This window comes from Podarcis melisellensis (assembly GCF_964234715.1).
Source record: "Podarcis melisellensis genome assembly, chromosome: 17".
Classification (NCBI taxonomy): Eukaryota; Metazoa; Chordata; class Lepidosauria; order Squamata; family Lacertidae; genus Podarcis; species Podarcis melisellensis.
Window position 1 is genome coordinate 2,642,380 of NC_138534.1, and position 26,832 is coordinate 2,669,211.

Sequence of the window (26,832 nt, forward strand, 5' to 3'; positions counted from 1 at the left end):
TCGCAGCTCCCTCCATTGCCGCCCCTGGGACTGTAAGGGTCTCGGGGCACAGACCTGCTTCTTGCTCGCCGCTGCCTTCTACATATTGAGGGCTCTGCATCAAGCACCACGAGGGTCCTGCTCCTTAGGGACACGGGCCAAGACAGACGCCCCCCCCCCGCCAGCCTCCATTTCCCACGGCCCTCTTCTCCCTTTGCCCACGAAGGACATGGCTCCCGCTCAGCTTCGCCCGCCCGCCCTGTGACGTCAGCCTCCGGCTCTCCAGCCCCCCCGCCCCTCGCCCCGCCCTCCCAGCTGCCCCCCCCCCGCCCCAGCCAACCTCCCCGACGCTCTGCCGCGTCGCGCTCGCCTTCCCCGCAAAGATGGAAGTCGTCAACCAGGTGAGCCTCCAGATCAGACCCCGCGAGCAGCTCCCCGACGCCCCCCCGGACCCCCCCGGCCGGGCTGCTCGGGGGCCGGCGCGGCGCCGCGGGCAGGAGCCCCTTGATGGGGGGGCTAAGCCAGCCCCCCCCCCGCGATTTGCAGCAGATGCGCGGAGCTCAGGGCGGGGGGGGGCTGCGGAGCAATTGCTGCAGTGAAGGCGGGGGGCGGAGGCTGCTAGGATGAAAATGCCCTCGAAATAGCTGGAGTCCCCCCCCCCCCGCTTCTTCCTCCGCAATGGCTTCGGAGAGGGGGCTGCAGTATCGTCGGCGCGGCGAGGCGAGAAGATGCTGCCGTCGGTCATTGCAGCAGACCGGAAAGCGGGCGGGGGGGGCAGGAAAATGGCTGGGCGATGCAGTAAAGCTACGCCCGGGGGGACGGCGCTGGGGGAGCCGAAGGACGCGGGGGGGGAGGGCGGGATGCTCTCCGTAGCAGTAAACAGGGGCGGGGGGAGGGCGATCGCTGCCCCCCCCCACGCAAGACCCGCCGCCGGCAGAAAGCGGGGGGGGGAGGGGTATGCGGGCCGCAGCAAGTGTACCCTGCGGGGGGGGCAGGAAGGCAGGTTGGGGTGGGCAAGGGCTGGGGGGCACGTGGAGTTGTTTTGCAACAGAAGGGGGGAGTGCAGGTTAGGGGTGGGGGGCGGCCTTTCACGGCGGGGAGGCGTCGGGCAGAAGGGCCCCCTCTCCGGCTGCTGCAGCGGCAGATGGTGTTCGAGAAGCATCAATATGGCTGCAGAAGAACCTCAAGGCGCAGCGGGGGGGGAACGGGGGGGCTCTCTTCTCTTATTTTTCCAGGATCTGTGGCAGGACGAGGTGGGAGGCGGCTGTCGGGCAATCAAGAAGGTTGGAGGGTCAGGGTGCAATCTGGCCGCCCCGTGCTGCGAGCCCGAGGGGGCTGGCAAGGAGGAGATGCCGCGGAGGGGCGTCTTCTCACGACTCTTCCCCAGAGCAACCGCAGTCAGATGCATGGGGGGGGCGATTTTGCATAGGATGGGGGTGTCGCTTTCAGAGCTGCGGGGGTTGCTGCTCACTCGCTTGGGCAGCTGACCTGGGGGAGGAGGTGCAGTGATGTATAAGTTGAGCACAGGGAGGTGGCATTCATGTTTGGGGAGGGCACCCAGAAATTAGGCTGGACTTTTGGCTTTACAGTGGGGCTACTAGTCAAGGAGTCAGAGGGGTGGGGTGTCTGGTGGTGGCCATTTGCAGAACTGCTTGGTAAGGAGAGTCCAGAAATGGGGAGTTGAGATGTCAGTTTGTGTTGCATTGGGAGAGGCTGCGATCCTGGGCAGTTTCTTTGCATTAAGACTCTCACAGCTCAGTCTTGTGCACATTTACCCAGAAGTCAGTTCCTCTGCATTTTGGAGGGTTTACTCCCATACATGGGTGCTTAGGATCACAGTCCCCCTCTCGCTTTTCTCACTTAGAAATTTCACATAGCAGACGAAAAAGAGAAGACATCTCCATAGACCTCAAAAGGTGTTTGGTCAGTGAATCTCAAAAGCTGCTTTGGGGTTTGGGCAGCATCTGGTAGATAGAATGTACCCAAATTTGGTATTGTTGGGCTTGTTTTGTCTTTTAAACATGTGTTAATGTTTGTGTGCTTTAAGGTGTTATGATTTCAGATCTGGAACTGCTTGATGTGCCTTTGCTTGCCAAACTGGCCCAGCTAGAGAGGCAAAAGTGTGCAGCCCTTTAAGGGTGTCCAGGAGCATCTGACTCCACTATGTTAACGTCTTGGGAGGGGGAACTGTTAGCTGTGCTTCTGACTAGATCCACTTTCTCAGTGGAGCGTGATATATGTCAAGCAGGGGTGCTAATTGAGGTTACTGGTGATGGTGCCCAGGATGGGTTGTTCTGAATGTCTTTTTAGGGTTAGGGGGGATGATTTTGTGCAGGTGCAGCGTTGTGCTGGGTCATGAGCTGGCTGTTAATTGCTCATGGCAAGAGAGTTTTTTGCTCTGTTTTGCAAGGAGAAAATATAGACCGGTGGTTGGAGGACAGTTTGGGTCTTGGGCGAAGTGCGTAGGCAGTGTTGTCGCATTGCCTCTGAGTGTGCAAATCAGGGATATGTGTGTCATAACTAGAATGGAGCTTGCCAACTGTGAACCAGTATATAAGCATGAGAGATGATGCATGGTGGGGCTACGGGATGCACAGACTTTGAAGTTAGTGGTGATGTTTTTGTGGGTAGAGGCTGAGAAGGGGTTTATGGTTTATGTGGGCGGTGCTTCTGTTGTAGTTCATTTGACTTTCACCCCCTCCACTGGAGTGTGCAGATCATAGAACCTTATGGAGAATGGCTGTTTTGGATGGATATTGTTTCAGCCTATCCCAGAACAGATAAACTCTCGAGGTGGCTTAATTAAATCACTGTCCCTTCAGCTCTGATCTGTGCTATGGGGACAGTAACACTGGCCTACCTTACATAGTTGTTGTAAGCATTACTTTTATAAAATGCATGAACACATGGAAATGCTAAGTATTATTTCAGTAGATTGTGAATTGCTTCCTTCAGAAGCGCAGAGTGTTTATTGTTGCGCAAGGGAGGAGAGACTGATCTCTCTTACAAGTTGGTTTTTTCATGGGTGTCCTGCAGGAATAATTGCGCCAAGAGAAACATCAGGGTAGAGGATGCATCTTGCCTTGCTTTTTGTGGAAATAGTTCTCTGTGGCAGCCTTCCCCAACCTGGTGCCCTCCAACTGCTTTGGCTATGATGGCATAGTGCTTGGTATGTGGTTCCCTCAATTACGGTGGTATTAGAATCAAATTGCTTGTTCCTTGAGGGCATGTGTGGACAAAGTTCAGGAGAGAGCCAGAGGAAAATATGGCCAAGTCAGGGGCTAACCCTGAAGCATACCAGGGCAAGTAGATGCGGTGGGAAAGAAAACGGCGTTTCCTTGTGCTCTGGCATTTGTCACAGTGTTCCGTTGCACCAGTAGCTGTTTAGTCATGCTGGCCACATGACCCGGAAAGCTGTCTGTGGCCAAGCGCAGGCTCCCTCAGCCTGAAAGTGAGATGAGCACCGCACCCCATAGTCAAATTTGACTGGACCTAACCATCCAAGGATCCTTTACCTTTAACCTTTTTACCTAACCCAGGAGGAAGCTGGTGGATCATTGGGTGGAATCCGACAGATAGAATCAAAGCCAATCAATTCAGAGATTGAGCTCGGATATTACTGGCTTTTTAAACACCAGCACTGGTGGTTACCTGACAAAACTCAGCTTCACTGGTCAGGCAAATAAAAGGCTAACAGGTTAGCAACCAAAGTTATTTTGGTAAGAAAATATTGTTGTCTTTGAGTCCAAAAGAGGTTATGTGTGATATGGTTAAGATGTGATACATTAGAGAAGTGCTGCGCTAGATATTGGTGGTAAGAATGGCTGAATATTCAAGACTTCTGTATTCCACAGGCTTTTTAATTGGATTCTTGATTTTATAGTCATAGCACATTTTTTGTTCCATTGTATTCCATATCTTGTACACTGCTTAGAGGCAACTCTAATTAAGTGATATAGAAATTGTCAAAATAAATAAACATAAGGTGCAAAGGTTTGGTTTTAGAGCACATAAGAGGAGCTCACCTTCTTATCGCTCCTCATGAGTCACTGATTAAAAGGGGACAGGCCAGAGCAGAGACTCACACAGAGACATGAAAGGGAGTTTCATCTGAGAGCTGGTAAATGTGCTGCATCTCTGTGATTTGGGAAAGGTTAAATGCTTCAGTTCAAACTGTGCCAAGGTGGGATAAAACCATTTGCCCCCAGCACCGCAACCCCAGAGTCGGTCACAACTGGACCTAATGGTCAGGGGTCCCTTTACCTTTACCTTACTGGTGGAGGTTAGTTGGAAAGCCAGTGCAGTTAAGAGGCAGCCTCTTTGGTGGCTTGGTATTTTGGGCCCAAAGCAGACTCAGGGCTATGTTGTTTTTATCACCTCCCCTTCCTTGATGCTGCTGATTATGCAGTGAAGGCCAGGACTTCTGGGATATGGGTAGTGCCATGATTCAGGCATGATTCCAACTTAGCTGAATTCCTGCCGTTCTGTGCCCAATTGCCGGTGGGGTTCCAGCAACAAATTCCTTTTTGTATGCCGCTTCTGTGAAAAATGTAACCAAGTTAATTATTGTTTGGAGAACGTTTGTGATAGATCAGTCTTCACCAGCCTGGTGTGCTCCAGACGCTTTGAAGTGCCTCCACAGTTGCACTCAGATCCTTTTTGGGATTCTCCCAGCATAGCCAGATAGCCTGTGACCCTGGAGGGCTCATTGAAGTAGACGGGACTTGCCCTGATCACTAGAAGGCAGCAGCATCATATACAGCTCAGTGAGAGAGCGTTTGCATCCAGGCCCCAGCATTTCCAGATGAGGCTGGGAATCCTCTGCCATAAATTCTGGTGCTCAGAGTAGACAGTGATGACATAGGTGGAACACCGCAGAAGGCAGCTTTCTAGGTCCCTAGGCAGTTCCTACAAGGCAACAGCTTCTAAACCAAACTTGTCCTTTCTCTCCTCACAGCTGGTGGCCGTCGGGCAGTTCCGGATCTTCAAGGAGCCTCTAGGCTTTGTGAAGTTGCTAGAATGGGTGAGTCCAAGTCCTCTACTTAGTCACCTTCTGTGTGGGCCAAAGATGGGCTGGGAAAGAGGCTGTCCATTCTGTTCCTCCCATTCTTTGCTGGATTCATCATCATTATCATAATTTTATTTGTATGCCACCTTTCCGTAGTTAAAACCATGCTCAAGGTTGCTTACATCATGAAAAGATTTTCATAATTACAAACACAACAAAAGGAGCTATAAACAATAAATGAAACACAACCAAAAGTGCATAACCAAATTGCACAATTTCCACATCAGTCATAATATCTAAAAATAAAGGTATGAAAATTTAATATCCATAACAGCAAGTTCTCCCACTTTTTACTATCTGTCAGTCTTTAGGTTGGTTGTCCCAGCAGGATTAAGCTGCTTAATGCAGAGTGCTTTGAAGTATGGAACAAGGACCCCATCTTGCTTTACCCCCCCCCTCTGTCCCAGCAGTAAGAGCAACAGAAGGAACTTGTGGCGCCTTAACATCACGTGAGAACAGAAGGATAGATAGCAGTAGGCTTCCTCTCCACATTTCAGAGGTAAACTACTTTGCTGGCAGGCTGCTACAGGTCCAGCTGTCCTTAACGGCACAGGAGCAGGCCAGGCTCTTATTTACCTGCTCAGCTGGCATTCCCACATGCCACAGTCACTGTGGCAATCTGGCAGGAGGCATGGAAAAAGCAAAGGGCTGCATCCTGGAAATGATGGTGGTTTTGATGTAAAGACAGGGTGCATCTGTTAAAGTGGTGTCACAAGAGGCACACACCTCAGGCTCAGATAGGAAAGTGTCAAAGAACAACACTGTGCTGGGGGAGGAATGGAAGTCCAAGCAGCTCATTTCACATGGTGGAGAACAGATTGTAAGACTTGAGGGGGGAAGCATTTACCTTGTTCCTTGGCCTTTTGATCTCAAGTAGAATTAATGTTGGGACCAGCCACAAGATGTTCTGCCACTTCCTCTGCAGCAGCCAGCTTCTATAATAAAGCTTCTGCATTGCCATTAAGCAGGACATTCCATACCAGGAGTGGGGACCTCAGGCCTAGTGGCCAGGCCTGTCAGTTTGGGCCCTAGGACTTTCCCAAGGCCTCCACTGGCCCTCCACTCTGCTCCTCCAGTTCTCGTGCCTCCCCGGAATGTGTCTGTGGACTGCAATGCTGCCTTTTGCTTGCCTGGATAGAGAGATGTAAGAAAACTGGGATGGTCTGTATGAAAGAGTCACATTCATTGCCCCTCTCACCACAGACGTGCACCCCCTTGCCCCACCCCAGCTTGCCTATGGGGGAATGTGCCACCAAGCTGTAAAAAAGCTTTCAGTTTCTCTTCTATATGATACAATGAATGTCCAAAATTTGACTGCTGATATTCACATGTGTCAAGAGTCCCAGACAGATTTTGCAGGTGTCCAAAAGCTCAAGATTAAAATGTGATTGTTGGAACCCAATGATATATGTGCTTTAAAAAGAAAAAAAAGACACACTTCCACCTGGTTTGGAACATCCTTGTCACCTGAACTCCCCATTCCGTTGTCCTCTCCTCTCCATTGTTCAAGCAGAGATCTGACATGAGCCTGTGGCCTCCCCCACGGGTTAGGGACTGGCTGTCTGCAGTGGAGAGCCTGCTGTGCTCAAGTAGGCTCCCAGCACAATTTATTAAAACCCTGATCTTTCTGGGTTCCAGATCATGCAGAGAAACTCATTGAGTTCAGCCCCCAACATATAGGGGACTGCGGGAATGGAGATGTGCAGGAGTGGGCAATGGACACATCCTGCCCTGCTCTATGCCAAGGGAGTCACAGGGCTGTGGGAAACCCAGCACATGGTTTAGTGCAATCTCCGGTCCAAATTTCTGAAACAAAAATGTCTCCTTCATGCAAGAAGGGAAGCGCTACACAGCTTTTACCTAACCTACTTTAATATTTGGGGAGGACATCTGGGGCTGCTCCTTAAAATCATGCTTGAAAAAGAGCTTTCCTAGGCAAGGCCGGTTCACTTAAGTGCAATGCATTCAAGCGGGCAAATGAGATCATTTCTTTATATAGCACTATCTATGCATATCGGAGGTGGGGAATCTTTGATGTCCAGGTGTCATTGAACTCCCCGGTCAACATGTCCCCTGGGATGTGGGAGTGGGTGTCCAGCAACAACTGGAGGTCTGTATTTGCAACAAGCAGGTTTGACAGGTCCTTATCCCTGCAACACTGACTTCTGAGCCAGTATTTGATTCATCAATCTATACATCTGTCATTTGGGTCTCAAAGATGGGCTCACCTTGCAGCTTGAGAGGTTGTTGTGAGCTCTGCTTTCACACTGCCTCTGTCTTCACCCAGAGAGAGAGGTTGCACACTCCCATCTCTTATGGAAGCTGCCCACCTTCACCTTCAAGTATTCCTAAAGCTTTTCATAACCAGTGGCACATCTAGACTGCCTTCTTGGCTGTGTGGATTTGAACAAATCCTGATTCTGGAGAAATACTTGATCCTTTCCCCAATAAAAGATGGAGAGGGCTTTTTAAAAAATTCATTCTTACACACATGTCCTGGAGCATTTGCAGACAACAAGCACAATAACTATTTTAAACAATATCAGTATTTGAAGAAATAGTCTCTTATCCACTGTGTATGTGGAGAGAGAGAGAGAGAGAGAGAGAGAGAGAGAGAGAGAGAGAGAGATGATGCTAACATGCCTTCTTAGGATTACTGAAAACAGATTTATTCATTTACTTATTTTTGCTGTTGGCACATACCTGTCATGTTGTTTTCCAAACAATGAAGCATGCAGTACCTCTTGTGCAGTTCCTGTTCATTTGTACAAAACAAATTTCTGGTAGATTTTGCCCTCTGCTCAGCATTTATTTATTACATTTATATGCCTCGTTTTGTCTGAGGAGCTCAAGACGCTGCATGTGGTTCTCCACACACTCCCCCCCCCCCCAAGTTTAATCCTCGCAAGAACTTTGTGAGGGAGTTAGCGGAGAGTGACTGGCCAAGGCTACCCAGTGAGATTCATGGCTGAGGGGGGATTTGAAGCTGCCTTCTCCCAACTGTGGCCTGACAAGGGTGGCTTGTTAAGCAGAATGATCATCAGTAACCAACAGCAAAGTATCATCAATGTAGAAACAAATGCCTGCAAGAACAGCCTTTCAAAAAGCTGGGAGGAGCTGGAGTGTTTTGGTGTATGAGATGGAAAATCCAGGTGCTCCTCCCTAATTGACAGAGGACACAATCCTCTGGGAAGTAACCTTGTCTGCCTGAAAGGAAGGGGAGCTGTGCAAGAGCATAGCAATAGGTCTTGTGCAGGATAATTTCCTGATGGCTGGCACCTGTGAAGGGTCCATTCTGTCTGTGTCTCTCTGTCATTCCAATTCCACTTGCTGGGGCCTCATACCACTGCTGCCCTGGTCCAGTTTCCTGGGTCTTTTGTTGTGCTGGTGTTAATCTGCACATAGCAGCTCTTTTGCCTCGTCAGATCAGCTTGTTTGCCATGCAGAGGAGACCAGAGAATCAAGCTTCAAGCATGCTGTGGATTAACTAATCTGCCTTAAAATAGACCCAAGCAGTATCTATTAGCAGTAATTCTGATCCAGGAGCTCTAACCATGAGAACAGAACTGGTGGTAGACTAATTACATTAAGGTGAAAATACATATGTAATTTTATCTGGAATGTTTTCTTAGCTACAACAAAAGGGGTTCAAACCCCTCCTGTAAGTACAGGATTTGCAACTGTGGTGCAAGAACCAGCCATTTTAGATCCCAAGGAGCAGAATCAGGAGTAATATCATATATTTTCCCCACTATGCTTAGAGTGATCTTAGAGCTCAACACAACTGCAATTCATAGCCACATCTGATACAGATCTGATAAAGCTAAAGCATTACCTTCGTTTACAGAGTCATGGTCACAGTTTGTTAAATAGGTAAACCACTGAAAAGGGAGACAATAGAAATTGCTTTTAAAGGCTTAGAACAATCCACAAAATAATGAAATAATGCTACAAGCCACAAAGAACAGCTGTGGTCGAGGCATGTGGGTCCTGTGGCCTCTCTGGGTCTCCTTGCAATGCTGCTCTCACCAGCCTTAGCCAGATGGCCAGTCATGGGGGGGGAGGGGAGTTGTGGTCCCCCAACAGCTGGAGGACCACAGGTTCCCCAGGCCTCTCCCTCTCAGATAAAGGCAAGATATAATGTAATCTCAGGGTGGTTCACAACACAAAATTACAATATGAAAAAGACAAAAGACATAATCAAAATAAGAACAGAAACAAATAATCCCCCCTTCTGACAACACATTTAAAGGGACATTGGCTGTCACTGAGCCAAAAGCCTGGTTGCAGAGGAACCTTTTCTCCTGGGGCCTAAATATGTATAATGAAAGTGCCAGCCAAACCTCCCTGGGGAGAACATTCCACAAACAGGGAGCCAGTGCAGAAAAGGCCTCTCCCTGACCTCGTGTGGAGGAGGCCCATGGAAAAGGGCTTCAGAGGATGATCTCAGGGTTTATATGGAGAGAGGCGGTCCTTGAGGTGTAACTTGAGGTTGTTCAAATTAAACAAACATGCACAAAGAATCAAGAGTACAAAAGTCCAGAAAAAAGATCCCTCAGTTTCCCTAATTTTCAGGGAACAAAGGAGGAAGCAAGGAACATCAGAAGAGCCTCCTGGATTAGGCCAATGGCCGACCTAGTCCAGCCTCTGGCCAACCAGATGCCTGTGCCAAGCCCCAGAACAGGACCTGAGCACAAGGGCCTTCTGCCTTCAGAGGCCTTAAGCTCTGACAGTGGAAGTGGAAGATGGCCGCTGTGCCTAGTAGCCCTTGATCACCTTGTCCTCCATTAATTTGTCTATAAGAAGAACATAAGATAAGCCGTGGAAGGTGCTTGCACCCGCCAAATACGCACCAAGCACAACAGAGGGAGACAAAGGACCTCCATGGCGCTGTTGTGTGATGAGAAGAGTATAGGGCCACAGGTTTCCGCTTCCTCTTCCAAAGAGCCACAGTGTTGTTGGCATCATTAAACCTTAAGTAACTACTTCAGCTCACACAATGTGCCCTAAAAACGCATGCCCATTCTGAACATTTTGCTCCAGCGCCTCCAAATGCACACACAAAGGAGAGAGAGAGAAAGGACACAGTTGGGGAACTGCTGTAAAGCAGGGAACCGTGGACCAAACTGAGCTCTAATCCTACCACAAATTGAGAACATCAGCTTTCTGGGTGAAGCTTAAGCCTTCCTAGAATTGTAGAGTTGGAAGGGAGCCTGAGGATCATCTAGTCCAACCCCCTGCAATGCAGGAATCACAATGAAAGCATCCCTGACAGATGACCATCCAACCTCTGCTTGAAAACCTCCAAGGAAGGTCCGCTGTCTCCTGAGGAATCCTGCTCTGCTGTCAAACAGCTCTTACTGTTAGAAAGTTCTTCCTGATATTAAAGTTACTGGTTCGAGTCCTATCCTTCAGAGGAGGAGAAAACAAGCTTGCTGCATGTGACAGCCATTGACATATTTGAAGATGGCAATCATACCTCCTTTCAGTCTCCTCTTTTCCGGGCTAAACACACCCAACTCCTTCAATTGTTCCTCATAAGGCTTGGCTTCTAGACCCTTAATCATCGTTCCAGCTTGTCAACCACCTTTCTAGATTGTGGTGCCCAGAACTGGACACAGTATTCCAGGTATGGTCTGAACACAATGATACTATTCCCTTGATTGGGAAACTAAAGTTCTGTGGATACAGCCTAGAACGTTACAGCTTGTCAATATCCTCCTTAAATTGTGAAGCCCAGAACTCCAGGCGTAGTCTAACCAAGGAAGAACAGAGTGGTAGTATTACTTCCATTGACCAGACACTAGACTTCTGCTGATGCAGCATAGCATAGCATTAGCTTTTTTGGCTGCTGCATCACACTGTTGGCTCATGTTCAGCTTGTGGTCCACCAAGACCCCTAGATCCCTTTTACATGTACTGCTACTAAGCCAGGTGTCCCCTATTTTATATTACTGCAGCTGGTTCTTCCTGCCTAAGTGCAGAACCTTACATTTGTCCCTACTGAAATTCATGTTGTTAGCTTGTGCCCAGTTCTCCAATCTTTTAAGGTCAATTTGAATTCTGATTCTGTCCTCTGCAGCATTAGCTACGTTTGGTGTCATCTGCAAATCTGAGGCGCATCCCCTCAATTCCTTCATCGAAGTTGTTTATAAAGACATTGAACAACAATGGGCCCAGGACAGAACCACTGGTCACTTTTCCCCAAGATGACAAGGAACCATTAAGGAATACTCTTTGGGTTTGGTCAGTCAACCAGCTACAAATCCACCTAACAGTTACCTCATTCAACCCACATTTTACCAGCTTCTTTGCAATGATATATACCTGTATAAGTAAACCCTCAAACTCTGGTGTGGCATCCTTTGGGATCCTGCCACAGTCAGCATATCTCCTGATGCTTGTTTTCCAATAAGTACAACTATGCTGGACTTAGGTAGAAAGCAGGAGGATAAGGTGGTGGTGGTTGGGAAACTCAGCTAACACCACTTCTTGTCATTCCTGCAGTAGAAAGAGAAAGAGGAGTGTATAGCAATCTGAGCATTAACCACAACAGTGTTTGGAGACCTTCTGGGCTTTTGATACTCCACTATTTCGGGCCTTTTGGCCCCGTCTGCACTATACATTTAAGGCAATATCAGGCCACTTTAAGCAGTAATGGCTTCCCCCAAAGAATCAAGGGAATTGTAGTTTAGGCTGCTGAGATTTGTTAAGAGTTGCCTATTCCTCCCACAGAATTACAATTTCCAGAGTTCACTGGGAAGAAAAATGGATAGTTAAGTCACTCTAAAATTGTAGCTCTGTGAGGAGAAAGGGTGTATTCTAACTGTGCTCTGCATCCTTCATAAACTACAACCCCCAGGATTCTTTGGGGGAAGCCACAGCTATTTAAAGAGGCAGGATCCTGCCTCTATCTCAGTAGGGTCTGGAGCAACTCTAGACCTCCCTCACTGGCAAAATCTGCAGCTGCCGATGTTTTCCCTGCCAAGTAGTGCTTTGGCACTTCACCCAGAAGGACTTGAGCAATGGCAATGGTGAGCCCTCCTTAGTGCTGCCACCTGGAGCACACCTAGACACCTTCCCTGGTTTGTTCTCTCGCAGATGCATGCAATTCTTGCCACAGAGGCTTTAGATAAATCCTAAATCCCTTTATCTTTCAGGCCCACTGGCAATTCTTAATCCATCTTTTATTGTGTGCCATGCAGTAAGTTGTCTAGAGAGGCACATCTGCATGAAGATTTTGATAGGGTTCGTCAGTACCTTTAATGCCCTTGCAATTCCTCTAGGGCACATGAAGAGAAAGTGCAGCTTCTGCAGGGGCCTCAAGCACCTTCCCAGTGGTTTTTACCAGAGAAGCAGATCTAGGCTGCAGAAGGGTGTCCTCCAGTGTAATGCTTGTCATACTATTTAGGATTGATGTACGTCACACTTACTGCACAAAGGTTTCCAACAGTCCTGCAAACTTATGAGAAGCTAAACATGCACATAATCATGTAAATGGGCCCAGGATGTTGGGCCACTCCAGTCAGCTGCAGGGCACAGTCCTCACCATGTTGTAAAGAGTACAGGAGTGCAATGCTCAGATTGCACACTGTTTCACTGGCACCTTTGTAAATGTTGTCACCCCAAGAAACAAGCTCAGGCTGCTTGTGCAGTTCAGCCAATCCTTCCACTGCGCTCCACCTAACCTGGAAGCCGGCTTCATATCCAGGTGCACCAAAAGCCCCCTAACACTGAGTGTGAATGAGTGCACATGAAACACAGGTGTGCTGATGTTACTCCTTCCATTTTGGTCAGCCATGGCTGAAGCATTACAACTCTGCTCATCCTCCTCTGGAGCCGTCCTGCCCTGTCTCCCCCTCTTTTACTGATTTATCCTATACAGTATATGCTAATAGCAAATTCTTCAAAGATGGATCCTTATGTAGCCATCACAGCACCATCCACACAAGAGGTAGGTATTTGTAGGTTTCAGGGAACCGCAGGATTTGCCGAAACAAAATGTTAGGTGGAAAAAGCCCCAAGAAACCCAAAACCACTCAATGGGACCCGAACATGTTGCACAGGCACAGAATGCCAGCTGACTCTGGAAGGCGAGGTGGGGAGGGGATCCTGAAAGGAGACCTTCCTGGCTGGTTGGCATCCTGAACAGCAACAGTCAATACGTTGCCAGTCCCATTTGTTCACTGTAATTGCTTCTTTATAAACCACTTAATTAGAATGATCTTTAAGCTCCTCGCTATAAAATTCACAATGACATACTTTAAAAAGAAAGAAAGAAACCGGTTTCATCAACCATCAAAGCAAAGCATGCACTTAAAACCCTGGGTCTCTCCTTCCTCCCTGAAGCGTTCTTCTTCTGCACTCTGTGCTGAGCGCAGGAATGGCGACACAAACTCTACGGGTGGCAGACGGCAAAGTGGGTCAGGTGCTGGGTTAATATCTGGTCCCTGCTCAGCCACTGGAAGGAGGAGATTAAAGGGAGGGGGAAGAAGACTCCCCTCCCCTCCTCTTTATATCTCTCATTTTATACTGAGCTCACGCTCAACTCTAAAAATACCTATGATTGCACAGTGAGTTTCTCAGCTGATCCGGGATGACCGTCAACCAAAAGCCTCCCCGCCCCCAGGCTGGGATTACTGCTCAGAGCCCCAGAAGGTTGCAGCAGCAGCAGCAACAGCCACAGCTGGAAAAGAACCATCTGTCTGTTTGCTCCCCAGGGCCCCTCCTGCTGGCCTAAGAAAAGCCAGAAGCCCAAGAAAGTCTTGTGTTCCTCTCCACAGGGGCTGGTCCTGCCTCCACAGGAGAGGAGGCAACTGGTGCTCAACTCTGTGACATGATCATTCCAGCAAGAGGGCCTTTCATGAGAAAGGAGTGTTTGGCTGTGAGAAGGGAACATCCTCTAAAATGGTGTGTGCATACATTGTGTGTCAAGAGCCAAGGTACATAAAATGGCACATGGTGCTCTGCCTTACCACTCAACTCAAATAAACGTCAGAGAAGAATGATTAAGGTATCCTTCATTAAAAAACCCTGGAGGCTTTCCTCCTGGGGATACCAGGCCCAGACATCCCTAGAAAAGCGAGAGAAATATTATTGTATGCCGCGGTAGCTGCAAGAATATTAATCACTATGAACTGGAAAGGAGAGTAAATTCCAACTAAATTGGAGTGGCAAAGTAAACTGCTAGAGTGCGCCGAGTTGGCAAAAATGACAGAGAAACTGAGAGGTCATACTGACCAAACATTTATTTAAAAATGGGACATGTACAAAAAATACCTTAAGGACTATTGTAATAATATGACATCAGTGACAGACCTCAAATGACTTCTGTGGTATGATTGATAATTATATGACAATATATTACTGATGAAAATTAACAAAGGAAAATGAAAACAAACAGTGCGCTAGATAGATTAAGTGGTAGATGCACAGTGGGGTGATGGGAAGTCATTAGAAATGCAAGAAGACCTTATTGTGATATGATGTAACAAATATTACCATTTTCTTTTCTTTTTTATGGATAAACCTTTTGTTCTTTGTTTCCTTTTAATTTCAATAAAGCATTAATACAAACAAAAACAAATAAACATCAGAGAAACTTGGATGTGCTCCAGATATTAAGTGCCGCCTCATTCCTTTTTAAGGCCTAGTTCACACAGAGATGGTTAATCTGAAACTGGGCTGTACATCAAAGGCAGGAAACTTGGCCCTACAGATCATTCTTGAGTATTTTATTTACATATTTATTTATTGCATTTATATCCCACCTTCCTCCAAGGAGCTCAAGGTGGCATACAGAGTTCTGCTCCTCCCTGTTTTATCCTCACCAAAACGCTGTGAGGCAGGTCAGGAGGAGGGTGAGTGACTGGCTCAAGGTCGCCCAGTGAGCTTTGTGGTTGAGTGGAGATTTGAACCCTGGTCTCCGAGATCCTAGTCCAACACTCTAACCAACAACATCTTTCCCATCCCTGCTGTACAATGTCAGTACCCACGACACCATGGCATACACAAAAATCCCTTCCATATAGAAAACCAGCATGTCAGCAGAAGCGGGTTCTCATGGGGTGTGTAAAGTTAGGAAAATAAAGCTTAGACAAGATTGGGTCTCTCTGAATACCGTCAAACCTCAGTTGTCGAACGTAATCCATTCTGAAAGCCTGTTCAGCTTCCAAAACGTTCGACTACTGAGGCACAGCTTTCAACTGGTTGCAGGAGCTTCCTGCACTCAAGCAGAAGCTGCGTCGGACGTTCAGCTTCCAAAAAATGTTCGAAAACTAGAGCATTTACTTCCAGGTTTTTGGCTTTTGGGAGCTGAAATGTTCCAAATGGAGGTGTTTGGGAGCCAAGGTTTGACTGTACTGCCACTCTGTCACCTGGATCATCTCTGTTTCCGAGTGCTTAGAATATGCCTACATCAAAGGCATATAAGTGGTTCAGTATTTATTCCCTTTAAAGAGGGTGAAGCAACTGTGTTCCTGTGATGGCAGAGTGAGGCAGCGTTGGGATTCTCTAACAGACTTTTCAGCACCCTCAATGAGCTATAATTCCCAGGAGACTGGGAGAAGCTGTGAAAGATAAGTTGTGGTTATAAATCATATATGTAGCAGCAGCTGACACATATTTTCTCCCACTACCACCACCCTTAACAGCTTTAATAGCTAGAAATGAAAACTCATATTCATCTGTTCACATCAGAACCAAAGTTTAATCTTTTTCCTAGATAACAGGGGAATGCAGCTGGGGGGTGTCAGTTTTGAGTGGAAAGAATGGCTGAACAGAGAGAAGATTCATGCTTGTTCCAAGGGGTTTCTACCCGCTCTTAAACCACCTCGTTGATGTTATAATATGCACATTTGTGCACTGACACCCGCTGCCGTATTTCCCATGGCCACTGCTTTGTTGTTGGAAGCTTCCAGTAACTAGCAATGATCTTAGGTGCTGCCAGCTACAATTTTACAATCTTGTTTCCTTTGTAGAACAGCCTACACTTTCTCCAATAAAATAACAAGTGTTTCCAAAGGGAGTTCTCGTTGCATTTTTAAACTCTTTTATAACTCCTTCCCAGAAGTGCAGATTACTTATACATGACCACCAAGTAGGTTTGAAATCTATGCCATTTCATACCACACGTCAACTTTTTGCTTGTGCAGTGCCATACTTTTTTTTAACCATTGCTGATGTGTAGTGAAATGGGTACAATCATTTATGAAACCAGTGGGTTTCTGTGTGAACATTTCTAGGCCTCTTTCCTGCAGCTCCTCTTCCTGTCTCAGGCACCACTAGTTGTCTTCCTACACGGAATAATACCATGCATATGTAAGTTGTCACATGTGATAATGCTAAATGGTGGTAAACCATGGCATTAAGACACAGGGATTTATGCTCGTGTAGAATTGTCACATCAAACTATGCTGGGAAGTCAAGCAGGATCCTTTGTTGATCAGGATCCACGTAGAAGATCAACGGGTTGTAGTGAAATTGCCCAGGATCCTCTGAGCACTGACATTTGCTGCCTCTCTCTCTCCCCCCTCCCAGTTCTTTTCCATCTTTGCATTTGCAACATGTGGCAGCTACAGTGGAGAATTCCGCCTGAGTGTTGAATGTGCGAACAAGACTGAGAGCGATCTTGATATAAAGGTGGAGTTTGCCTACCCCTTCCGGTGAGTTGAATCCTCAGCAGCGATTATTCAGAGGCAGATCCATACAGTTTTATTTATTCATGTATTTGAAAATTTATAACCCGCTCTTTCATAAAATATAACAAGGAAGCTTACAGCTTGTAAAATACAATTTCTTGTATTTTTTTATTTCCATTTATAACCACTTACTGTCCAAAAGATCTCAGAGTGGTTTACAGTAGATAAATCCATAAGCTTATATATACTGTAGCCAATAAGCACCATGAAACCGTGTCAGATGAGTCACATTACAAAATATATAAGCAATGTCCATATACATAAAGGTAATATAAAAACAGAACAAATCAGAGCGCGCCACAATACCAAATTTCCATCTATACAACATACAAACACTCACCATCCATTTCACACAACCATTCCCTGTCTCAGGCATCACCTCCATCAACCACTCATGCATAATCCACTCACACCCAACAACATCACAACCCACACACAACAGGTCATTGCCAACCACACACACATGCTCCTAATCTCTGAAGCACTAATGGACTCATGCCCAACCCCCACTGAAAAATGTAATACTCCTCTCCCATCTCTCCCCTGAGGGCCTGCACCAGAGCAGGTATAGCGCTGCTTCCATCCACTCACTCCCAACTACATAAACATAAGATGCATGGTACTGCACAACCTCAAAATCTGGTAAACACACACTGGTAGCAGACACAAACATCAAGCTCACACTCAGTAAGCGCACACAGATCCTTGCAAACCATGGGGGGGGAGGGCAGCCCCCACTATGGTGTGAGAAGGGCAGCTAATCCACCATCCAGGGCAAGGAATTTCTCCAACCACAGTGGAAGTGGTGACTGCAACACCAAGCCCATCTGTTGGGAGAGGGGCTGTTCTCTCCACCTCCTGCCTTGAATTTATTTGTTGTTCATTTAACACTTATGTGTGCAAAATGCAAACACAACCCACAAGCAATTCCCCAAAAGCAATTCTTGGTGCAATGCCTTAGCATTGTTTAAAGAACCTCATATAAGAAGGCTGGGAAAGACCTTGGCTTGAGAGGTGCTGTCAGTCAGACTAATCAGTCATTTGGTATAAGACAGGGGTCTGCAACCCGTGGCTCCGGAGCCGCATGTGGCTCTTTTACACCTTTGACGCGGCTCCGGGGCGGATACTAGCGAGGGGAGGAGGCACATTGTGCGCCCTGACACTCCCCACTGTGGCGGGCGCTGTACTGGCTGTGACATCACATGGGGGCGGTGCGTGCGTTAGTCACGCGTACCGTCCCGACGTCACCTTCCCGCCCGCCCGCCCGCCCACCCGCTACATTGTAAGGGGCATGTACGCTGGTCACTGCATTGAAAGGGGAGTGAAGAACACACACACACACAAAGGTAACTTGTTAATTTAACGTTTATTTCTATGAGGGGGAGTAATTCTGAGGTGTCAAAGAAATAAATAATAAAAAAGTGGCAAAAAAGTTATTTTTATAATGACGAGTTTTGCGGCTCCCAGTTTTTTTTTCTTCGGAAATGGGTCCAAGTGGCTCTTTTTGTCTTAAAGGTTGCAGACCCCTGGTATAAGATATATTCAAGCACTCCTCCCCTAAGTCATTCATAATTGCACAATCCTCTAACTCAAAATTCAGCTTCTATTGGCACCAGATGTGTGTTGCTTTGGTGCAGAATTCAAACAGCAACAGCCTAGGGTATGTACAGCTCTGATTGGAAGGTGGTGGACTCTCCTTCCTTGGAGGTTTTTAAGCAGAGGTGGGATGGCCATTTGTCATGGATGCTTTAGTGGAGATCCCTGCGTTGCAGGGGGTTGGACTAGATGGCACTTGGGGTCCCTTCCAGCTCTCCAGTTCTGTGATGCTATGATGACTCTCACTCTTTTTCTCCATCCCAGGCTCCACCAGGTGTATTTTGAAGCTCCTACTTGTAAAGGGAACAAGGATAAAGTTTTCTTGATTGGAGATTGCTCCTCCTCTGCTGAATTCTTTGTCACCATTGCTGTCTTCGCCTTCCTCTACTCCCTTGCCGTTATTGTAGTCTACGTATTTATGCAGGACAAGTACAGGGAGAACAACAAGGGACCCATGATTGTGAGTGCCCAAACTCCAGGGTGTGATGCAGCATAGACATGTGGCTGAATGCAGGGACCCTTTAGGCAACTGCCCCAAACCCTGACACTTCCTAACAACCAGAAGCAGACGTCACAGCAGCACATTAGGAAAGCCTCTTGCCAGGGCCACCTCTGCCGTTAGACCAATGGCCATTAGCAGTGTCTAACTCAGTACCGTCAAAGAGTAGTGGCAACATTAGGAGATAGTTATATTCTGGGCAGGGTGCTTGTTTTCCTGCCTCATATGCTGCAACATCAGGACCATAAAACTTGGTCTAGGGATGGAGGGAATAAGGCAGGGTTTCTAAAGTATTTGGACTAAAGGAAGAAAGTTGAGTGAAGAACTGAAGTTCTGAATATTGGTGTGCAGCTGGACCTTAGGGTGATGGTGACCCACCATGCTGGGTGCAGCCAGCAGTGATGCATGAGGGGCTCAGCAGGGGCTTGACAAACCATTTGTGTTTGTTGTGCTAGCTACCTGGGGCTTTAGAAACAGTGGCTTGACTGTGACCAGCTGGTTAGTTTACTGCACACCAGAAATTCTATGTGTGTTTCCACCAATTCTGAACAGACCAGAAGGTCCTGGGAGCAAGTGTGAAGCAGGAGGCCCAAAGCAGCTAAGGAGCTTTGCAACAGGAACCGGGTCTGGATTAGGGGATCTGGACAAGTGTGGGGGAGGTCCATATTTAGCCCAAGCTGAGTGAGACACATCCAAATGGACAAGTATCACCAGCGCAGTGGTTTCACAGTGGGCCCTGGTGACTCCGCCTCTTCCTGGATTTTCTTTGGACACTGGGCAGTGTCTTTGGTCCAGGGTCTGAGTACCATTGGGTCCTAACAATCCACTGGTAGCCACTTGCTTCTCCTACAAGGACCTGCCTCATCTTTTGGCAACCATAGTTGTAACCTCTTGCCCTCCCTCACCCCCCACTGCAGGATTTCATCGTCACGGCTGTCTTCACCTTCATGTGGTTGGTGAGCTCCTGTGCTTGGGCCAAGGGCCTTTCAGATGTCAAGGAGGCCACTGACCCTGACAATGTGATTGAAGGCATGGCTGTGTGTCGGAGTGAAGGCAACAAGTGCAATGAGCTGCGGGAGCCAGTCACCTCCGGCCTCAACACCTCTGTGGTTAGTCCTCCAAGCACTTACTCTGCTTGCTTGCTTGCTTGCCTGCTTGCATGCTTCAATGTTTTATATACCCCTTAACTACTATAATCTCGAAGCAGTCTGCAAAGATACAACCCAAAAACAAAAACAAGTTAAAACTGTACAATGGAACCTCGGTTAGAATACCAGATGGAATTTTAAAAAGTCTTCAGTAGGTGCCAGAAGTTCAGTGGGGAGGTGCTCTGTCTGACTTCAGGGGTTTATGGAAGGGAGTTCCATAAGATTGGTCCCACAATACTGAAGGCATGGCTCCAGGTTGATCTAAGTCAGGGGGGATTATTAACAGTGATTCCCCTGAGGATCTCAGTGACTGAGCCTAAGGGCAGCCAGGGCAGACTCCTGAGCCCTGGAATCAAGGAGGGTGGGATGCTGCTGAGCCATAGGAAGGGCAACCTGTGTATATTTGTACTCTGGCCTCTAAGAAGGCATCTTATAGCCTGTGCTTTCAGTACCAGTTCCAGATTTTAGAGAGCCCTTGGGCAAAACACCCTCTTTCAGTGAGTCAGACGCCACACTAATGTTCTTGCTGTTGCTACTTGCTGCTTGCTTGCTTGCCAGGCGATTGGTGCCCCTCCTGCTCCTCCCCTTCACCACTCCTGTTGTCTGGGCCAGAGCAAAAGGAGGGTGAGCAGTGAGGCGGTGGCAGGGGTGGAGAGAAGGAGCAGGTCCAGCGGCCTCATGCCAGTTGTTCAGTATGGGCCCTCTGCCAGTGCTCAGCCATGCCAACCCTAGATGCCAGTTCTGGGTGCTTTTGAGCATTCAGCTGCTGTAAAGGTGCCTTATGTGTTTTGTGGTGGTGGTGGTGTGTGTGTGGTATTCAGGTGTATATATGTAGTTCCGTATTTTGTAGGGTGGTAGATCATTCATACTGTTATGTTTCCTCAAAGTACCGTATTTTTCGCCCTATAAGGCGCACCGGCCCATAGGATGCACCTAGTTTTCAGGGGGGGAATCAAAGGGGGGGAAATGATTCCCTCCCCCGGCAGCTCTGGGAGCAGCGAACAATTCCCTCACCTCATAGAAAAGCCCGCAGAAGCCAGGCACCCTTTAAAGAGTGCGTGGCTCCTGCGGGCTTTTCAAACCAGCTTGTGGGGTTGGCGATGGGGGGGGGAGCGCTGCTTTCGCCCACCACCAGCCTCAAAGAGCAGACTCTCCTGGCTTCAGCGAAAGCAACGTGAAGCCTCCGGAGCACAGGCTTCGGAAGCTTTGCGTTGCTATCGCTGAAGGCAAGTAGCCTGCATTCGCCCCATAGGACGCACACACATTTCCCCTTCATTTTTGGAGGGGAAAAAGTGTGTCCTATAGGGCAAAAAATACGGTAAATCTGCGTAGGACACCGCATCTTTAATTTGGTTTTAAAATTAATCCATTTGAAACTTTAATTGAATAATCATTGGGGCTCATTTTAATCACTGGCAACAACTTTTTATCAGTGGGACCGAGAGTTCTTTAATTTGGGTGAGTTTTGCTGGTGTTCATGTTAGTGTAAGAGAATAACAATAATCTATGCATGCAGTATTATGTGGGTATGTGTGTTTGCCAATTATTGATTGATTGATGTTCTTTATCCACCTGTCAATAAATATTCTCTGGGAGACTTACAACAAAATGATACTAAAATATGATATACAAAGAATTATAAACAACAATAAAAATAAATTACAGCAAGAAATAAGAGGAAAAGATGTTTGCTTTCTGGACAGAATTGCTTTTGTTCATTTATATACATATTGCATATTTACTCAAATGTAGATCCCACTGAGTTCAATGTGGCACAGGACCTCAAGCAGACTTGAAGAAATAAAGCCTTAAAAGAGAAGCTTGGAACATTCTCTAATCTTATTTTATAATCTGCAAAGTTGATGGCACAGCTGCTAGCTTTCAGAAGAGTAGCTGTGTTAGGGGGAACTGACAGATGTCAGTGCTCTGTAGGTAGTGCTTGAAGATGAAGTCCATAGTTTCCCAGGGTTGCCAGAACAGATCTCTCCCTCTCCAAACTGGCTGATGTATCAGTGGGGTGGAGGGGAGGTAATATTTGGCTGCTGTCTCCAGAGCAGTGACCAAGGGGGAAAGGGAAGACCCTCATCTTACATCCTTATCAGAATGTTTCAAGAAGCAATGGCTGAGTCTCCATTGCCCCAGTAAGGCTAGGAGTCTTCCTTCCCTTGCCGCTTGGCCATTTACTGTCTTCTGCCTCACCTCATCAGTCATGTTGACCAAAATAAAGCCAAAGTGATTCTTCAGATGAGATATAATCTGGTGTATGTGCTTATATAAATCAGCCTTCAGTTTGCAGCGGCAAAAATGAGTGAATGATGGGAGGCCTGAGATTTACAGTGGTGCCTCGCAAGACGAAATTAATTCGTTCCGCAAGTTTTTTCTTCTTGCGAGTTTTTCGTCTTGCGAAGCACGGTTTCCCATAGGAATGCATTGAAAATCAATTAATGCGTTCCTATGGAGACCGCTTGCCAGGCTGGCGGTGCGGAGAAGGGCTTTTCTCCCCACTGCAAGCCTTCAGCACAGGTCCGGGAACAGAGGGGAAGGCGCACAGCGCTTCTCCTCTCTTCCCGGGGCTTGCGGTGGGAGGAGGGTTTTTCCTCCCCACCGCCAACATTCAGAATAGCATTCTGAATGTTGGCGGTGGGAAGGAAAACCCTCCTCCCGCCGCCAGCCTTCGGAGCAGCCTTCCGAAGGCTGCTGGTGGGGCGGAGAGACCTCCTCCCGCTGCCAGCCTTCGGAGGAGCCTTCCGAAGCCTGGCGGGGGGAGGAGGGCTCTCCGCCCCATCGCCAGCCTTCGGAGGAGGCCTCCGAAGCCTGGCGGGGGGAGGAGGGCTCTCCGCCCCATCGCCAGCCTTCGGAGGAGCCTTCCGAAGCCTGGCGGGGGGGAGGAGGGCTCTCCGCCCCATCGCCAGCCTTCGGAGGAGGTCCGAGGACAGTGGGGAAGACGCGCTGCACTTCCCCGCTGTCCCCGGAGATTTCCCTATGGGCTTTCGTCTTGCGAAGGAAGCCCATAGGGAAATTCGTTTTGCGAAGCGCCTCCAAAACGGAAAACCCTTTCGTCTAGCGGGTTTTCCGTCTTGCGAGGCGTTCGTCTTGCGGGGCACCACTGTAATTTTTGTGAATGTGGCTGTTGGTGGGAGCCATTCCAAGGGAACAGCACTGCAGCAGCCCTTTAGCTGATCTACTTGCGGCTAAGCACCTATGAATAAGTGAGCTGCAATGTTTATGAAATATTAGAGCAAATGGTAATCTTCAAACTGTTCCAGGGAAAGCTTTGGGGGTTTCCAAGGAGAAGGTCCTAATAAAGGACAGTCTTCCCTGGTGGGCACTTGCCCACTCGCACCCCTCTTGCCCTGTAAACAGGCAGCATCAGCTGAGCATTGGACGTGATCCAAGGGCAGGGGGAGGCACACACAGTTAATGTGGTTGTCTTCTTAAAACAAAACTATGCTCTAAGAGGCTCTAGGGTTCTTCCAGATTCTCTTCAGTGAGAAGACTGGAAAGACAGCAAACAGGTAAAGCATCTGGTTTCAGGTTTGATCCCCAGCATCTCCAGGTTAAGTTGGGAAAGACTCCTGACTGAAACTCTGCTGCCAGTCAGTGTAGGAAATACTAGATGGGCTAAGATCCTAAGGGCTCAACTAACCTGATCTTTATCACTGAATCGGAGCAAACGTCAGTTGGGTTTTCTGCAGATTGAACTTTGCTCCAATTCAGTGGTAAAGAGCAGATTTCCTTGGGGAAAGTGGCAGGGCAAATAGGAAACTGCTCAGACCTGTGCTTTCCAGGCACGGAAGAAGTGGAAATGGGGACAAGCCCTAACTCTTTAGTAAAGCAAACTTGTGTAGGTTGCAGCATGTATGCAGGCAGGGTGCCCATGAGAGTTTCTTTGTTCTGCAAATGGGCTTCAAAATTTCCCCTGTTTTGCAGCATTAACATGCACACCCACCCAGGGAGGCCCAAGACATTTTGCTGCTCGAGGCAAATCAGAAAATGGCAGTCCTCCCAGGAATGGTACTTTGCTAAGAGTGCTTCAACAGGTGGCAGCAGGAGCAGCAATGGTGGCAGCAGTTAAACTCCTCACCCGGCTTTGGGTGGGGACGAAGCTGGGGACCAGCGCAACTGAGCTAGTGGCTGAGGGTGGCAGGAGTAGCGGTGGCTGGGCCCACGCACCCCTCCGCCTCTGCCTCCTCTGCACTGTGGGGTCACCGGGAGAGGCGCTGGGCCCAGGCAGGCATCTAATGGCATTGCATCCACAGCTGAAGGAGGAGTAGCAAAGGCACACGAGATGTCCCTCTCTTCCCTTTCCAAATCTGCCACTCCTCCCACCTGTCTCCAGCCTACCACCTGAGGCGACTAATGGGCAGCCCAGCCCTGTGTGCATGTACACACACACACACACACACACTCTTCCAGACAAGGCTTCTCAAATAGCAGGGAACTGGGATTGGTGAGGAAGGCTCTGCAATTAACTGTCCTTTCTCCACCCTGCTTCATTTTGTCCCCAGGTTTTTGGCTTCCTGAACTTGGTGCTTTGGCTGGGGAACCTGTGGTTCGTGTTCAAAGAGACGGGCTGGAGCACCCCCTTCGTCAAGTACCCACCTGCCCAAGAGAAGCCGCCAGCACCTGAGGCCTTTGGCGACGCCTACAACCAAGCGCCAGGCTATGGGCAGCAAGACACGTATGGGCAGCAGGGTGGCTACCAGCCTGATTACAGCCAGCAGGGCTATGGGCAGCAGGGAGAGTATGGGCAGCAAGGTGTGCAAGGCGGGCCCACTTCCTTCGCAAACCAGATGTAGGCGGGTGAGTTGTGCTACTGGCTGGCTGGACAGGGAGCGGGGGGGGGGGGATTCTCTTCTCTCGCCCTTGAATAAGGCTGTGCAAGCAACATGTTAAAAATATTACTCTGCAGGAAAAGCTGAGTCCTGCAGTCGAGACCCATGTTCTGCAAATTAAGCATTTGTGTCATTTATTATGGTTTTGCTGGTCATGGAGGAGGAACAAGGAGCTATGCAGGGCACTGAAGCGTCACTCCTTGACCACTGGAACCTGATCATCACACACCAATTTTATGAAAGGGACAGTTTGCAAGTCAACCTGTAGTTCTCATACACAGTCCTGACACCCTTTAAGACATGAACAACCCTCAGAATGTGGCACCCCAAAAGCCGTTGTGCAGAAGAGTGCAGAAGCACAGGTGCCGGCTGAACAGGAATTGGGGGTGTGTGTGATTATAGGGAGAGGAAACCCAAAAGGTAATGTGCATCAGGTAAATACATCCGTGCCCCTTCTGCGATGCAAATCTGGCTAGAAACACACCCAGATGAAAGGACCTCACTGCGTTTCAAGCTACTAATGTGAGCATACCCATATTCGAATGCTTCCCCACATCCAAAGCATGCCAAAAATAATAATAGCATGCTGCTCGCTGTTATGCTTTGTGAAGTAACATGGCATTTAGTAACAAATGTGGTCTTATTTGGCAGCTCACGGATATTTGGGACATGCACCTTTTATCCAGTTGTATATTATAGCAGCGTAGACCCTAATACACAGTTGTGCCTGAGGCTGAAAGGTGTGGAATCTAGAGGAGAATAACATCCTACACATCTGGATTGTGAGCATCTAATTCAGGTGAAGGGAACCTTTGGTCTTACAATGTTGCTGAACTACATCTCCCATCAGCCCCAGCAAGCGTAGCCAGGGATGATGGGAGTTGTAGTTTAGAAACATCTAGAGGGCCAAACATTCCCCTCACCTGATCTGGATTGCTGACATAATGACCGTGATCCCTGATATGAGAGCCTTTTGGCTACTGTTGAATGGTCTGTTGGTCTGTGTGTGGAATTTGTTAGTCTGTAGGTCTCTAGGCACATTTGCCCCAGATATCAGGTTCAGATTTGAACTCCATCATGGACTACAGAAGCAGCTGGCTGCTGCTAGGACTCCTTCCCCTCCGTTGGTCTTCATGGCCAGAAGCCCTTAGTGTGTCTCCTTCCCTGAGGAGTCGTCCTCAGCTCTTGGTGCACAGAAGGCAGCTTCCTAAGCCTGGCCACGGACCTCCGAGAGTCGAGGCTTTCTCAAACTGCTCTACAACACACTCTCAGCTGATTCAATAAGCAAAGAGTCCTTTGTCAGGATGCAAATGAAAGCAAGGCCTTGTCCTTTGCATGCAGCCGTAAAGAATGATGTCAAGATTCCTTTGTGCAAATTTATATATGCCTTTGGGTCAAAAAGTTCATAGCCGCTCTCCTACCCACCCCAAATGAAATTGGGACTGTGGTACTTAGGGAGTGAGGGATTAAATTCATTTCCAAATTGAGCTTCCCCCTCCCTCACTCGCTACACACCCAAGCTGCAATTTGCACCATGTCTTAGATGTTTTGCTCTGCTGACAAACAACAACTGAGAGAAATGAATTCTTTTAATAAGTAAAATATCATACATGTGTTTTATGAGTTGGTGGGGGAGTGATTTTAATTGGTAAAATTGTGTATGCCATGATCCCAGCCAGAAAGAAAAACCCTCATAATCAGAAATAAGAGAAAATTGGCTGCATGTCAGTTTTCTTTGTTAACAAATACTGATTTGCACCAGATATTGAGCTAAGACACTCTTCAGAAGAGCTGTGGTAGGGGGAAAAGTTTGCCGGCTCAGCACTCATGCAAGTAGTCTGATGAAGTTTGGGCAACTGAGCCTGATGCTGCTCTCTAGCAATGGGAGTTTATCTTATTTATTTTAAAACAGCTGGGCTTCTTGTCAATAAAAGCTAGCCCATATCTGAAATCCACTTAGTAGAGTTTCATGTCTTAAAATGCATTTTGTATACAACTTCCCAGCGTG

The 26,832-nt window shown here is 48.0% G+C and overlaps 1 protein-coding gene across 1 annotated transcript in view; it reads left to right on the forward strand.

Moving 5' to 3' along the window:
* Positions 1–305: 305 nt before the first annotated feature.
* Positions 306–26,832, forward strand: part of SYP (synaptophysin) — a 29,515-nt gene continuing 2,988 nt past the window's right edge. The window contains exons 1-6 of the mRNA XM_081895078.1: positions 306–380; positions 4,937–5,002; positions 16,586–16,710; positions 18,607–18,802; positions 19,759–19,950; positions 24,498–24,792. Of these exons, the coding sequence (XP_081751204.1) occupies positions 363–380; positions 4,937–5,002; positions 16,586–16,710; positions 18,607–18,802; positions 19,759–19,950; positions 24,498–24,788 (888 nt within the window). The 5' untranslated portion in view covers positions 306–362 and the 3' untranslated portion in view covers positions 24,789–24,792. The remainder of the gene's footprint in view (positions 381–4,936; positions 5,003–16,585; positions 16,711–18,606; positions 18,803–19,758; positions 19,951–24,497; positions 24,793–26,832) is intronic.